The 15,260-nt window shown below is 40.0% G+C and overlaps 1 protein-coding gene across 4 annotated transcripts in view; it reads left to right on the forward strand.

Annotated features, from left to right (window-relative positions):
* slc49a3 (solute carrier family 49 member 3) overlaps positions 1–15,260 on the forward strand; it is a 95,814-nt gene that overhangs the window by 49,668 nt on the left and 30,886 nt on the right. For 3 of the 4 annotated variants that reach the window (XM_043674549.1, XM_043674546.1, XM_043674548.1), the window contains exons 6-7: positions 6,548–6,664; positions 11,761–11,913. In XM_043674549.1, the coding sequence (XP_043530484.1) occupies positions 6,548–6,664; positions 11,761–11,913 (270 nt within the window). The remainder of the gene's footprint in view (positions 1–6,547; positions 6,665–11,760; positions 11,914–15,260) is intronic. The other variant, XM_043674547.1, reaches the window with a different exon arrangement.

Raw genomic sequence — 15,260 nt, forward strand, 5'->3', positions numbered from 1 at the left:
CTGATGAAGGAGCGTCGCTCCGAAAGCTAGTGTGCTTCCAATTAAACCTGTTGGACTATAACCTGGTGTTGTGATTTTTAACTTTGTACACCCCAGTCCAACACCGGCATCTCCGAATCTGATGTAAGATGTCAGTTACCCAAAGGGAAGTATTGCAATCATTGGTTTCAGTAGCTTATAATAACAGAATTAATTCAAATACAGAAATGCTTACTATGTATTTGTTTTCTGGACTTTTAATAGCCTATCATTTTCAGGTTCAACCCTTGAACTCAAAGGCGTGCTCTTGCAAAGTTGATGATTCCATATTAAATGCTTGTTGACATTGTCTTTTTCTGTCTTCATTTGATTGAGCACCTTTTCATTATGCACATTTGATGATCGCACCAACTGTAGTTGTCCTAAACAGCAACCTTTCACAAATCCAGTAAAACTGGACTTTGGATGTACTTGGTGACTTGATACCTATTTCACACTGGCTATTGACAGAATTGGCTGAATGAGAACTACTGATTTGTCAATCCTAACTTCACAGTATTACCACTTATCGTAGCAACAGTCAAATAACTTTGAATGAAGCTCAAATGGGGATGGAAGAGGGATAATTTAGTTTTTAGCAATGCAATATTCTTTCGTTTATTCGTCATTGTAGTTCTCTTTGAGGGAGTGAGCTATGACATCGCATGCAGTCCAAGATGACTTTATTACGTTATTAAAAACTGTTTATATAGGACTTTTCATGACTAGTCATCATGTCTCAAAATACTTTACAGAAAGGAAATATTTTGGAAATGATGTCAGTGTTCTAATGCAGGAAATGCAGCAGTCCAATTCTTTATAGGAGATTCCCACAGCCAGCAATTGGTAACCAGATCTGTTTGTAATATTGAGTGAGGAATAAACATTTACCAAGGAGAAATCCTCCTTCAAAATAGTGCTGTGAAATCTTTATTTTAGGAAGCAGATGGGTGCTTTGTTTTAACTCAGAAGATGGCCCCTCTACAGTGCTGTGATGGAGTGTCAGACTTGATTTTTTTTTTCATCTTGTAACATTTGGGATTTAAAACCAAACATTACTGACCATTGAGGCAAAAGTTAACCACAGCCGACAGAAGTTAAATACTGTTTTGATCTCTGGTGAACTTTGAGTTGTCAGCTTTGCAGCAGTTTTACTCCCAGCAGGAAATTTCCTTTCAGTTGAGTTGCAGGAATAAAAGTAACTGCACAATTTCTATCTTCATGACTGAGATAACTGAGTACAAATATCAAACCTGTATTCTGAAATATTGATGAGCCCAGTGTTGAAACTGAGAAATTAATCCATGGTCGTGCAGGTATTTTTGATCTTGATAATACTGAGTGGTATCTAATAAAATCACTGGTTCACTCCCACTAGCAGCTGTGTCAAACCTGAGTGGAAATTAACTGTACTATGCAGTATGTTATTAAAAAGTGTAATTCTATATTATCCAGAGACAATGGTGCATTACTGTGACTGGGCTATGAATCATCGAACATGCCCACATAATCATTTGGAATATGTTAGTGTTAGTCCTACATCATTACTGTCATGCAATGCAGTGCATCCTTGAGTTCTGGTCATGGCTCAGTCCATGCAATATGCATGTAACCTAAGTAATACTGTCATTTTTTGAAAGGGTACTGATGATGACCAAAAACTAGGGCATTCTGCAGAATTCAGACAACACTTGATGAAAGTGGTTAGATCTCTCCTGTCCTCACGGACTCCATGTCAGGGTAAGAACTTTTCAGATCCGGTGTAAGAGCCCCTTAACTCAAATATTTTCATTTAAGCGATGTTGAAGTGTTAACTAAGTAGGATATATTTACCTGCAGAAAGATGATCACCGTGATGATGAGAAAGAAAAAGCTGGAATTTACGCAGCAGCTCTGGCAGAGACCTAAAATCATATTTCTGTTTCTCACCGCAAATGTAGTGCGACTGAATAATTCTTGTTTTGTGATTCTTCTTGATTTCCAGCACCTACAGTCTTCTGCTTTAGTAACAGTGATGAATAGTACTGAAGCTGATGCCTGTGCAAATCCCTTGGTTTTTTTAGACATGATTTGCTCTGACAAATGCTCGAGCTTGCTTTAGCAAAACGTTACAAGGCTTTGCAGTATGGTTTGCCCTGGTAGTTTGTGCACAGCAAGCAGTAGCTGCCTCTCAGCAGGTTAATATTCCACACATGGCTTAGATGGAGCCAGTTTTACTCCGGAAAGTTGTAACCGATGATTGGACACTGGTTTACAGTGGCGAGATCATGAGCTTGCTTTCTATATCCCAGTTAGAGTCTTAGTTTTAAAGCACAGAGAGAGGCTCTTTGGCCAATGTACTTGCACTATTCATCAAGTGCCTCTCTAATTTTGTCCCATTTTCCAGCACTTGTTCCATAGCCTTGTATTCTGTGACATTTCAAGTAACCATCTAAATAGTTCTCAAAGGTTGCAATGATTATCGTATCTATTATACTTTCAGACAGCAAGCTCTAGATGTACACAAATACAGTTTCCACAAATACCCCCTCAGTCTCCTGCCCACCATCTTAAATCTATGTCCCCTAGTGATTGACCCTTCCACTAGGGGAAAGGTTTCTTCCGAATAGCCCTATCAATGTCTCGTAATTTTGTACATGTCAAGCAGCAGCAGCAGCAGCACCTCTCTTTTCCCCCCCCCCCCCAGCTCCTGTCTTCTCTTGTAAGGAAATTAACCACAGCTTATACAGTTTTTTTTATTGCTGTAATGATCCACAATGCAGCTGGGTTCTGACTCTATTCCTTAGAAGCCATTACTTCCACTGTTTTCCAACACAGGAAAAATGTTCTTGAGTGAGTTGCACTGTTAGACTTTCCTGGCTGCATACCTATCTCCCATCTGACTGTTCACCTATTCCTTCCCTGACAGCACTTTCTTAGGCTGCGGTGTGGCCACATCTAAAAGCACACTCTCCACGTGCCTCTCAGGCTTGCAGATGTACTGCAGTGCTGAAACTGAGCAAACTGGTGGTTTTACTTGTCCATATGGTCATTTGGACTGCCAGGAGTACATTTTTGATTTCCTGTATAATGCTGACTGTAATGACACATGAGACTGAGCTCCCCTGTCTCGCATTTAGCTTAAAAATGTCTTGCCCTAAGTTTCAGCCAAGTAAATAATTAATTGATAAATGCAGGAGAAACAGCAGGTCTGGCAGTACCTGTGTAGAGAGAGACAGAAAGAAACAGTTATTGTTTTGAGTTCAGAAGTGAAGAAATAATGCTATGGGACTGTTGATAGAATTGGGTGGGAGTGTGTCTGTTTTATTTTTTGTTCCTCTGAAGATTTTGATAAAAGCATTTTGCAATTAACTGAACTCATTGCCAAACACAAGCCAAAAATGGATTTACAATAAAGAATCTTGTATTCTTATTGCCTTATGAATGAGACTAAATTAACATAATTTCTGTGTCTTTGCTTTTTCTGTCATCTAACTTCTAATTTTAGGTTGCAGTTGATCACAAATAAAATGGATTTTGTTTAATTTGCTTTTAATTTGCAATAAAAGGAGCAAGTGGTGGAGAAGTTTAGCAGGGTTGGCAATATCACTGGAAAGAGAAACAGTTAACTTGAGTTGAACATGACCTTTTCTTCAGAACTCACCAGTTCATGTTTCATGTCCAGTATGATTCTTCAGATGAATTCTGAACACAAGTTAACAGAAACCAGTGTTGCAAAAAGTGTGTTACTGAAACATTTTGTCATACATTCAATGGAAAATCCAAGAATGTTAAGTTTCCAACAATCTCAACAATGTACAAATACAGGAGAAGATAAATGCTAATTAGTTAAGTTTATTTTGAGGCATTCCCATGGAGATAAGAACTGGTGATATTGCTGCACTAATCCAGAGACAGTAATCCAGAATCACAGTGTTTATTCTGGGAAATGAGTTCAAATCCCACAATGACAAATGATGAAATTTGAATTCAATAAAAAAGATCCTAGGAATGGCGGACATTGTCAATTATCATAAAAACGCAGGTGGTTCATTCATGTCCTTGAGGGAAAGAGCTCTACCATCCTCACCTGGTCTGCTTTACATGTGACTCCAGACTCTCAGCAATTTGGTTGACCTTTGGCAATTAAGGGTGGCAAATAAATGCTGGCTTAGCTAATCATGGCCACATCTGTGGGAAAAGAAAAGAATTATAGGTTTCTACTGTTCCTGGGTAACTCTGGAAAATGCGTGAGGCATTTTCCTTTTGCTTGCGGGTTCCTATGAATAGATCCACAGAGGCCTTCAGTATAGAAAAAGGCTCTTCTGCCCATCCAGTTTGTGACCATCAAGAGCAAATACCTAACTATTCTAATCCCACTTTTCAGCACTTGGCCCATAACCTTTCTATTCCTTAGCACTGCAAGTGCACATTTTAAAACAACTAAAATGGTACAAAGGTTCCTGCTGCTAACACCCTTACAGGCAGAGAGTTGCAGATTCCTGTCATACTCTGGATGAAAATATTGTTCCTCAAATGCTCCCGATCTCTCCTCCCCACACCAAAGCCTCCTATCCCTTACCTTTAGCCAATACCCTTGGTTATTTATCTCTCCAACATGGGGAAAATTTCTTCCTATCTACAGTGTTCTACGCCCCTCATAATTTTATATCTCAATAGTGACCCTCTGTCTCCTCTGCTCCAAGAGAAATAACCTTAATGTCCCCAGTCTCTCTTTACAACTAAAACTCTCTAGCACAGGTAATATCCTGTAAGTCTCATCTGCACCCTCTCCAGTGCAACAGTATCCCTCCCATAATGTGGATTCCAGAACTGCAAAAATGTTAAACAAAACCGTTGATGCTAGAGATATGAAACAAAAACAAAGTGCTAGAGAAACTCAACAGATCTGGCAGCATCTGTGGAGTCTAAAGTTAATGTTTTCAGCCCCATGGCTGTTCGTTAGATCTGGTTGTGTCCATGGTCAGTTCTGACAAAGGTTCACTGGACTCAAACATTAATTCTGTTTTTCTCTATTCCGTGGTCATACGTTGCTTCTAGCAAGAGCCAAATTGAGTTCAACTGATTCTCAAAAAAATGTTATTGGTAAAGCTGTTAGTGTACTTGTGCTTTTCTCAGTTGAAGGATATGAGTCTTGTCTGGGCTAGCATTTATTGGCTATTCCCATTGCTCTTAGGTGATGGTCTTCCAGTTGCTTTTTTGAACTCGAAGTGCACACCGTAGGTGGCGTTTGGGGAAGGTGTTTGAAGATTTTGCTCCAGTGGTGAAGAAGAAATGGCAGTGTATTTCCAAATCAGGATGTTATGTGACTTCAAGGGAAACTTGCAGCTGGTGGCCTTACCATGCATTTACTGTCTTACCCTTCCAGATATTAGAGGCCACTGGAAAACGTTGTTGAGTCACTACAGTCAATCTTGTAGATGGTGTGGACGATTACTACTTATATCACTGGTAAAGATATTGAATGTGGTGCCATTCAAGTGATCTTCTTGATCCTGGACAGCTCAAGCTTCTTGAGAGCTGTTGGAACTGCACTCATCCAGGCAAATGGGGAGTACTCTTATCACACTGTTCACTTGTGAGTTGCAGATGACCGACAGAAGATTGGGGGAGTTGGGTAGTAAGTTATTTGGTGCAGGTCTTTTCCCTGAGCTGCTCTTGTAGTTGCAGTATTGCACAGCTAATCTGTTCATTTTCTAACTTTTTGATTGTTCAGCAAGCACTGTACATTTATAGATTCTCAACTAATGGTAGATGCTTTGTACGCAAGGACTTCTCTTCCAGAAGAAGGTACAAGGTGTTTACATTGAGACAGTGTCCTCTGTTTATTTGCTAACAGAGGTACCCTTTTGAATCAAGTTCAGCCAAATACTGAGAGGTTGGGTTATAAACAGTTGTGCTTCGGACTGATCGACTGCCAAGATAAAATTGGACTGGGGTCCCAAGGTATCCAACCTGATGAAGATTTCTACTTGGATACATGGTCCAAGTGATCCACGTTACTGTGGAAGTTGGCTTTGAGAGGAGTAGGGTTTCTAAGATATTCTTGAAAGTTCACAGACAGTTATTCTATCAGGATTTGGGAGTAGATGGGAAGTTCTAAACACTAAGCCATTGTGATTGACCACAGGAGTGCAGGTGTGAGCTTGTGTTTGGAATGGAAAGACTAAATTGAGTGTCATTAAAATGAAGCTGCAAGGGAGAAGGCTTGGAAAATGTACACTACTCAAATTCAAACTTTTCAGACTGGGGAATGGAAAAGGTTGAAAGTAAATCTGTTCTGTATTTTAAAGTGCAAGTTGCTGCAAAAAGTGTGTAATCAGTTCTACTTCCATATTGTTATAGTCATACCTTTAAAATGTGAAATCTTTTTGTGTGATCTGTTCACCTATTAACTGGAAGTTCAAGTATCTTTTTAAAATGGGATTGTAAACTAGCCAGGAAGTCTGGAACTAATTTAAAGCATGTTGTACTTGGTATGTGAGCTTATTGACATGTTCTAACTTGTGTTTTGATTTTTAAATTGCAGTTGTTGAAGAACAAGGCGTACCTGATCCTGATGGTCTGTTTTGGGGGAGGAATTGGTGTTTTTACTTCTTTCTCTGCACTCCTACAACAGATTCTGTGTGTTAGGGGATATTCAAATGTAAGACCACGTTTACATTCTCCTGTTTCTTGCCCTTCTAATTTTCAGTTGAGCAAAATATCAGCTTTGTTTGGGAATGGATCTAGTTATTCCATTTGGGGTATGGGGACATTTTTGCTCGAACTGTTATTTTGTTTTATGCACTGATTGGTTTGTGGCCTTATCATGAAATTGACACCTTTTAAGAGAAACTCCGTTTATTGCTCTTTCTTTTGAAATTATGAATGTGGATGTTTAGGTACTGCAATCATTTTAACTTTGAAATTTCCATAAAAAATGAGAATGGTGGCGGCGGGGTGGGGGGTGGAAAAGGGGAGGAAATACAGGGCAGTGAGCTCCCAAATAGTTTCCTCTGGATCTATTGGCCACCTCTGGTTTCTCATCTTTGTGCTGACACCCAGCAATATCATCCAAAGGCATGTTTCTGAATGTATGCCAAGATGCCTAGCTATCTCACCATCAGTCTCTTTACCTCTGCTGTTTCCAAGTTAGCAGGTTCCACGTATGACATTCAGTATTGGATGAGCACAAAATTTCTCCAACCAATTATTGAAAATGTTGAAGTTGTTGCTTCCAATGATGAAATCTGTTGTGTGGACATCAACTCCATCACTGTCCTGGCGCATTAGCTATAGCTAACAGAGGTACTCTTTTGAATCAAGTTCAGCCAAATACTTGATAATATTACACTTATAATATTAGATTAGATTACATTACATTACATTACAATGTGGAAACAGGCTCTTCGGCCCAACAAGTCCACACCGACCCGCCGAAGCGCAACCCACCCATACCCCTACATTTACCCCTTACCTAACACTACGGGCAATTTAGCATGGCCAATTCACCTGACCTGCACATCTTTGGATTGTGGGAGGAAACCGGAGCACCCGGAGGAAACCCACGCAGACACGGGGAGAACGTGCAAACTCCACGTTCCATGGCCGAAGGTGAACTTCCTACTACATTTGCACTATCACCAGATCATTGATTTCCACCTTTGGAAAATCACCTAACTCTATCCCCTGCCTCGGCTTGAATATTGCAAATGCCCTCCTTCGTGCCTTTGTTAATTTTTGGCTTGACTATTCCAATGCACGTTTTAAAAATTCATTCGTATGTCATGGGTGTTGCTGGCTTGCCAGTGTTTATTGCCTGCTCTGACTGCCTTTAATCAGAGCCTTGCTAAGCCATTTCAAAGGGCAGTTAAGTCAATCACATTGTTGTGTCTTTGGAGTCCCATGTCAGCCAGACCAGGTGCAGTTGGCAGGTATCCTTCTTGGATAAGACTAGTAAGCCATCTGGTTATTCGCCGGCATTCTATCATCTGTAAAATTGAACTTATCTAGCCTTCTGTTCATGTGCATGCTGACATCAAAACTTGTTCACTCATTACCTTGTGTTCACTGTCATTTTGGTTCCTGGTTAGGCAGCGCTTAAATTTTACAATTCCCATCGTTTTTCAAATCCCTCTAATTGTTGCAGTTGCGGTCTCAAGTACCCAAATCCTGATGGCCTTCATTTTGGAGTCTTAAAAGAAGTAGTTTGTGAGATAGTTGATATTTTTTTTAAATGTTCGAAAACTCCTTCAATTTGGAAGATTCCATTAGATTAGAAGAGAGCATATATAACTTATGTTTGCAATTTGTATAAATGATCTGGATGATGGATTGAAGATATGGTTGCCACAATGTCCTGATGACAAAGGTAGGAAAATAAGCTGCAAAGAGGGTATAGGAGACAAAAAAAATTAATTGCTAATAAATGAAAAATAGTGGACCTGGCTTGAGGGGCCAAATGAAGCCTTGCTTGTCTGTTTGTATTACCTTGCCCCTCTTAGCTCTGTATATTTTCCAGCTGTGTTACTTTCATGTACCTAAACTTTTCTGATACTGGATCAAATAATTCAAAGCTGGGCGCTAGATCTTCCATTACAAGTGTCTTTGAAAGAGGAAATTAAGTTAGGTTGCACTGTTGATTCCAAGCATTGCATTGCATTTGCTGATCTGAGTAGTAGTCCAGGGGCCTAATGGAAACCATTTATTTAGAGCTAACAAACAAATAGATGCATTGCATTGTTACATACATTCTATTGGTCGCCAACTAGTGGGATAGATATAGAACAATGCAATTGCTTGAAAATTACAGGGAAGATTAAATGCAAAGGAGGATTTTTAGTTATCCTGCTAAAGACAGGGCAGTAATAAAAGACAGGGGGGGTAAGAGTTTTTCAAAGAATTTAGAATGTTGTGTACGTTTTTGGTTGCCACGCTTAACGAAGGATGTGGAGGCTTTGGAAAGGGTGCAGAAACGAGTCACCAGGATGATGTATGACTTGGAGAGTGTTCGCAATGAGGAGACATTGGACAAATTGCTTTGTTTTCACTTGAATGTTGGAGGCTGAGGGTCCTGATGGAAATTTATGAAGGAATGAATAGAATTGTTTGTCAGTCTTTTTCTCAGCATCGAAATGTCAGTTACTAGGGGACATTAGTTTAAGGTAAAATGGTCAATGTTTAAAAGCGATGAGGCATTTTTCCCTCAGGATGGTAAACGCCTAGAATGTGCTACCAGAGGAGTTAGTGGAGACAGATATGATAGCATCATTTTCAAAGGCATATTGACAAATCTGTCAAGGGAACAGAGGGATATGAACAATGTAGTGACAAAAGGTTTTTAGTTTAGAAAGGCAACAAATGTTGGTGCAGACTTAAGGGTCTGTTCCTGAGCATATTCAGCCTCTCCCTGTAGCTCAAATTGTCCAACCCTGGCAACATCCTTGTAAATCTTTTCTGAACCTTTCATGTTTCACAACATCTAAGTTCTGAATTGGAGGAAGGCTAACTTTGGGACGGTATTAGGCAAGAACTTTCAAAAGTTGGGGGCAGATGTTTGCAGGTAAAGGGACAGCTGGAAAATGAGAAGCCTTCAAAAATGAAATAACAAGAGTCCAGAAACAGTATATTCCTGTTCAGATGAAAGGCAAGGTTGTCATAACATCAAATCATTATGGTGCACTTGCTCTTTAAGCGAGTATCATTCATAATGCCAGTGGTCCTGCTTTTTTCCCCAAATCCTTGCACGTTATCTACATCCAGATAATATGTCTGAATTGTTTGATCACACACTTTTTTTATGCAGGAAGACATTTTACTGAGGCAGTGAGAGAATACATTTTGGAGGTTTGTACATCAATTGATACAATTCTAATTGTATTTGCCTGTGTTCTTGAAGAAAACCAATATTTTAGGCTGGCAACGCGTTCCAGATGCCCACCACCCTCAGTGTGAAGTACTTGCCGCGTGTATCCCCCTTAAACGTTCCACGTTCCACCTCTCACCTTGAACATGTGACCTCTCGTTATTGAATCCTTCAACTTGAGAAAAAGCTTATCTCTATCTACTTTGTCTATATTGTCTATACCCTTCATGATTTTGTAGACCTCAATCTCCGTTTTTCGAATGAAAGCAATCCTAACCTACTCAACCTCTTCATAGCTAGCACCTTTCATACCAGGCAACATCCTCCTAAACCTTCTCTGCACCCTCTACAAAGCATCCACATCCTTTTGGTAATGTGGCAACCAGAACTGTGCACAGTATGGTAAATGCAGCCGAACCAATGTCTTGTTCGTGTACAATTTTGGCACATTTGTGTTCATTGAATTTTTAATATCTTTAACAAGTATTTAAAATATCTTAGTTTTTGGTATTTGTGCCAGTTTTTATGTAGGAAAGTTCTCTATTTAATTAGTGAACATTTGTAGCTCATTCTTGCAGTACATGAGCTGAATTTTCAGATTTCCCGGCAAAAAAAATTAGTTATCGATTTCCACCAATGTCAAATGAGCAAATATTTCAGATAAAATTGGCATTCTTTTTTCTTAACTCACTGGCTATCAGGGATATAACTCTAAAGAATAAATTGTGTTGACTGGATCAAGTATCAATGGAGTAATTTAGAGAATAGTCACTAGAGTCACACAGCACAGAAAAGGCCTGTTGGCCTATTGTGTCTGTGCCCACTTAGCTGTATGAATCCCACTTTCCAGCACTTGATCCATAGACTTGAATAGTATGACATTTCAAGTGCTCTAAAGGTTGTCAGTTTTCCCAACCCTACTCCACTCCCATGCAATGCAATCCTATTCCAGATTCCCAACACTGAGTGAAATAACTTTTCCTTGAGTACCCTGTAAACCTCCAGCTCTTTACTTCAAATTTATGCCCCTTCACTGTTGACCCTGTGACTAAGGGAAACAGCTGCATTTGATCGTGATCAAAGTATTCTGTTGTTTAGATGAGCGGGCTTTGGTGGTGGGGGGTGGGGGCCACAGAAACAAACAAATCCACAGCTCCTTGGATAAAAGAAAATGAAGGATGAAACAGAATTTGTGTTTCTGAAGTTGGATAATACAATTTTTATAAAAGCTGACGATAGCATTGATAGTAGCTTTTGGGAGTGGCTGCTCAGGAGGTACCCGACACCGCTTTGGGAATGGAGTACATGGTTTGTAAATTTTGTTGACTTTCACATTCATTCATTACTCAAGTGTTGGGCCTTGCAATGATGCCTTTCAGAGTTTTGGTCAAAGGAGCATTTGACTAAATAGTGGCAAAAAGATGATATACAGGAACCAAATAGAGTACTAATCTGTTGGAGGAAAGTCAGGCAGTGTGAAAGTGATGAATACACAAACCATCCAATTACAGAAGCCATCAACTTGTAATCTGTTTAAACAAAATCTTGGCCAGTCGCTTGTTGAATTTGAATAATTAAGGATTAAAAGGGGTGACAAAAGCTGTATTAATGTACAGTTCAGTGAGTACCTGGTGGACACTCTTGATGGTTGAGACTTGTGCTTGAGCCTGTGCTTCATGCAGTTTGTTCATACTAAGAGATGAAAGCTGCATTATCTGAAGATATTTATTGTTTGAATTTGATTCTTGAAGGAGTATTTTTGCGCAGAGTGAATCTTTCGAGTCTGGTGATAAGGTTCAACCTGGATGTTATACAGTCTGATTAATGTTACAGTTCCTGTGTGCAAGTATAACTTGTTTGTCATTTGTGAACTGTAAAATCTGTTTGTGTTACAGACTTTTGCTGGACTCTGTGGGGCCTTGTTTATTGTATTTGGAATCTGTGGTGCATTTGTGCTCGGGATGTATGTGGATAGAACAAAGAAGTTTATGGAAACCACCAAAATTAATTTTTGTTTGACTGCTTTTGCCACTATTGCTTTTGCACTGGTAAGTATTTCTTCGATGTTACTGATACACCTTAATCACAGTGAAAACTTAGAGAGCCAACATCGGGAATCTGTTGCCTGAAGTTCCTCTGATTTTACCATTATAATTTCTAGATTATTTGATGAAACCAACTGGCAGAGATGAGCTTGCTTGCACTGCCAAAGGTATGTGAAGGGATGTACACCAACTACCTGGTTAGGCACTGGTGAGGCCCTGGATTTATAAAGAGTGGTCAAATAGACTTTGAGTCCACATAGGTCAGTGGTCACTAATGTGATCAGAAAGTGGAGTTTGGTAAAGGAGACTGTACAAACATCTGAATTTTGGATGATTTGAAGATTGGGAAGCTAGCCTGAAAAGTATTGCATTAATCAAGTCAGGAAGTAACAGTGGAGATACTTTCCAGTCAACCTGTTCAGAGATGTTATTATGCATCTCGGGAGCAGGTGGGACTTGAACTCAGACTTCCTGGTTCAAAGATATGGACATTATCAATGTGCTACAAGATCTTTGCAAGTGACAATGGAATGCATCAGGTTTTAATGGCTGTCTAGAGTTAGCAGTAGGCAGTCTTTGTGATGGTAATGACCTCAAATAGGTCACTATGCTAACAAAGTTTTTTTTCAGATAATGTCTGCTGATACCAGCAACTGCACATTCAGTATGATCATCAATATAGCTAACCCAGAAACACTCCTATATCAACATGTAAAATATTAATGATGTAATTCATCAAGGCCATGATGTACATGCTCCTAGAAGAGAGAGGTATTGGAACAGGGTTCAATGGGGGAAGGAGGGAAGAGAGTGACGACATGGGTTGAGGACAGGGAAGGGAAGCTGACGATATAGAAAATAGGAGCAAGCCTATTTAATTTGGCCATTTTGAACCTGCTCTACCATTCAGTATGATCGTGGCTCTTTGTCCAAATCCATTCCACCGTGTTTTCCCCATAGCCTTTTGATTTCTTTAACCCTAAGAACTAAGCCTAACTTCATCTTGCAAAAACTCGATATCTTAGCTTCATCCCCACACTGTGGCAGAGAATTCAAGGACTCAACACATTCTGGGTGAAGAAATGTTGCCTTCTCTCAGTTCTAAATGGCCTCCCTTGTATCTTTAGGCTGTGAGCTTAAAAATGTGTTGCTGGAAAAGCGCAGCAGGTCAGGCAGCATCAAAATTCCTGAAGAAGGACTTATGCCTAAAACGTCGATTCTCCTGCTCCTTTGATGCTGCCTGACCTGCTGCACTTTTCCAGCAATACATTTTTAAGCTCTGATCTCCAGCATCTGCAGTCCTCATTTTTTCCCTCTTGAGGCTGTGATCCTGGTTCTGGACTCGCTGGGCATTAAGAATTCCTTCTTGCATTTACCCTATCTGTTGGAATTTGTTTCTGTGAGATCCCTCCCTCGCACTATTTCTATACAGCAGTGAATATACTCCTTAAAAACAGATTCTGGCCCCTCTTCATATGTCAGTCTTACTATCCCAGCCATCAGTCTGGTAAACCTTTGCATTTGCTCCATAGCCAGAGTGTTCTTCCTCTGACCAAAATTGCCCACATTACTCCAGGTGTGGTCTCAACAAGGGGCCCTGTACAATTGCAGCAGGGCATCCATACTGCTTTTCTAGAATCCTCTTGCTACAAAGGCCACCATAGCGTTTACTTTCTACCTGCTGCACTGGTATGCTTCTTTCAGCAACTGGCGTATAAGGGCACCCAGGTTTTGCATATTCCCCTCTCAATTTACAGCTATTCAGATGGTATGCATTTGTGTTTGTGACCAAGGTGCGTAACTTCACACTTATCCAAATCTCACACAGTCATCAATGCATTCTTCTCTATTCACCTTCCAACCCAGTTTTATTGTCACCTCCAGGCTTAGACATAATACTTTTAGTTCCCTAATGTAAATCATAACCTTACATTCTGAATAGCTGGCTTCCAAGCATTGAGCCCTGTGGTACTACATTAGTCATTGCCTGCCATTTGGAACAAGACCCATTTATTCCTACCCTTTTTATTTCCTGCTACCAATTAGTTCTCTCTACGTGTCAGTACTATCCCCAATTCTATGTGCTTTAGTTCTAATGTAAAACCTTATCAAACACCTTCTGAAAATTCAAGTAAACAACATCCACTGACACCCATATCAAGTCAACACTTGTATCTTTAAAATTCCAGTAGATTTGTCAAGTGTGGTCTTGCTCTTGTAAATTCATGCGAACTCTGTCTGATCCTGTCACTGTTCTCCAAATGCTCTGCTGTTAATCTTTTATAAATGGATTGTAGCATTCCCTACTGCTGATGTCAGTCTAACCAGTCTATAAGACCAAAATATCATAAGCAAGAGGAACATAAGTAGACCATTTGGCCCATCGAGCTTCCACTGCCAATCAATAGGATCATGGCTGATCCAACATTTCTCATGACCGGTTATCTGCATTTTCCCTGAACCCTTGATTCTCCTACTGATAAAGAATGTCTGTTTCAGTATTAAATATACGCAAAGACTCTGCCTCCTTAGCTCTCTCTGGCAAGGCGTTCAAAGACAAACTTCTGACAGAAGAAATTCCTCCTCATCTGAGTCTTAAATTGGTTCCCCTTTTTGTCTGACAATGTTTCTCTTCATGGGAGAGTCTAGAGACATTCTCTCAGCACTTAGCATGTCAAGCCTTTTAAAAATTGTTTGTTTCAGTGAGGCCACCTTGTTCATAGATTCATACACAGCATAGCACAGAAATGGCAGGTGGAGTCTGCACCAACTACTAAAAGTATGCTAATCCCAATATCCCTGAATGTTATTATATTTGAAGTACTCGTCCAAATACCTTTTTAAAGGTTGTAAGTTTTCCAGCCACCACCACCTTCCCAGGTAAGTGCATTCCAGTTTCCCACTACCTGCTGAGTCACGACGATTCTTCAATATCTCCACTGAATCATCTTCTCCTTACCCTAAAGCTTACTAAACCAGTTTCTGATCCATCTCACCAAGTTTCCCTGAATTCCATGTGTTTTAAACTTCTAAATCAATCTTCCATGTGAGACCTTGTTAAAAGCTTTGCTAAAATTCTCAAACTACATCAACTGAACTTCCCTCGTCCGCATACTTGTTCAAATTTTCAAAAGATTCTAATTTGTTTGGCATGATCTCTCTCTACTGAAAAATGTGCTGCTGGAAAAGCGCAGCAGGTCAAGCAGCATCCAAGGAGCAGGAGAATCGATGTTTTGGGCATAAGCCCTTCTTCAGGAATTAGGAAAATGTGTCCAGCAGGCTAAGATAAAAGGTAGGGAGGAGGGACTTGGGGGTGGGGCGTTGGAAATGCGATAGGTGGAAGGAGGTCA

This window comes from Chiloscyllium plagiosum, chromosome 32 (genome assembly GCF_004010195.1).
Source record: "Chiloscyllium plagiosum isolate BGI_BamShark_2017 chromosome 32, ASM401019v2, whole genome shotgun sequence".
Classification (NCBI taxonomy): Eukaryota; Metazoa; Chordata; class Chondrichthyes; order Orectolobiformes; family Hemiscylliidae; genus Chiloscyllium; species Chiloscyllium plagiosum.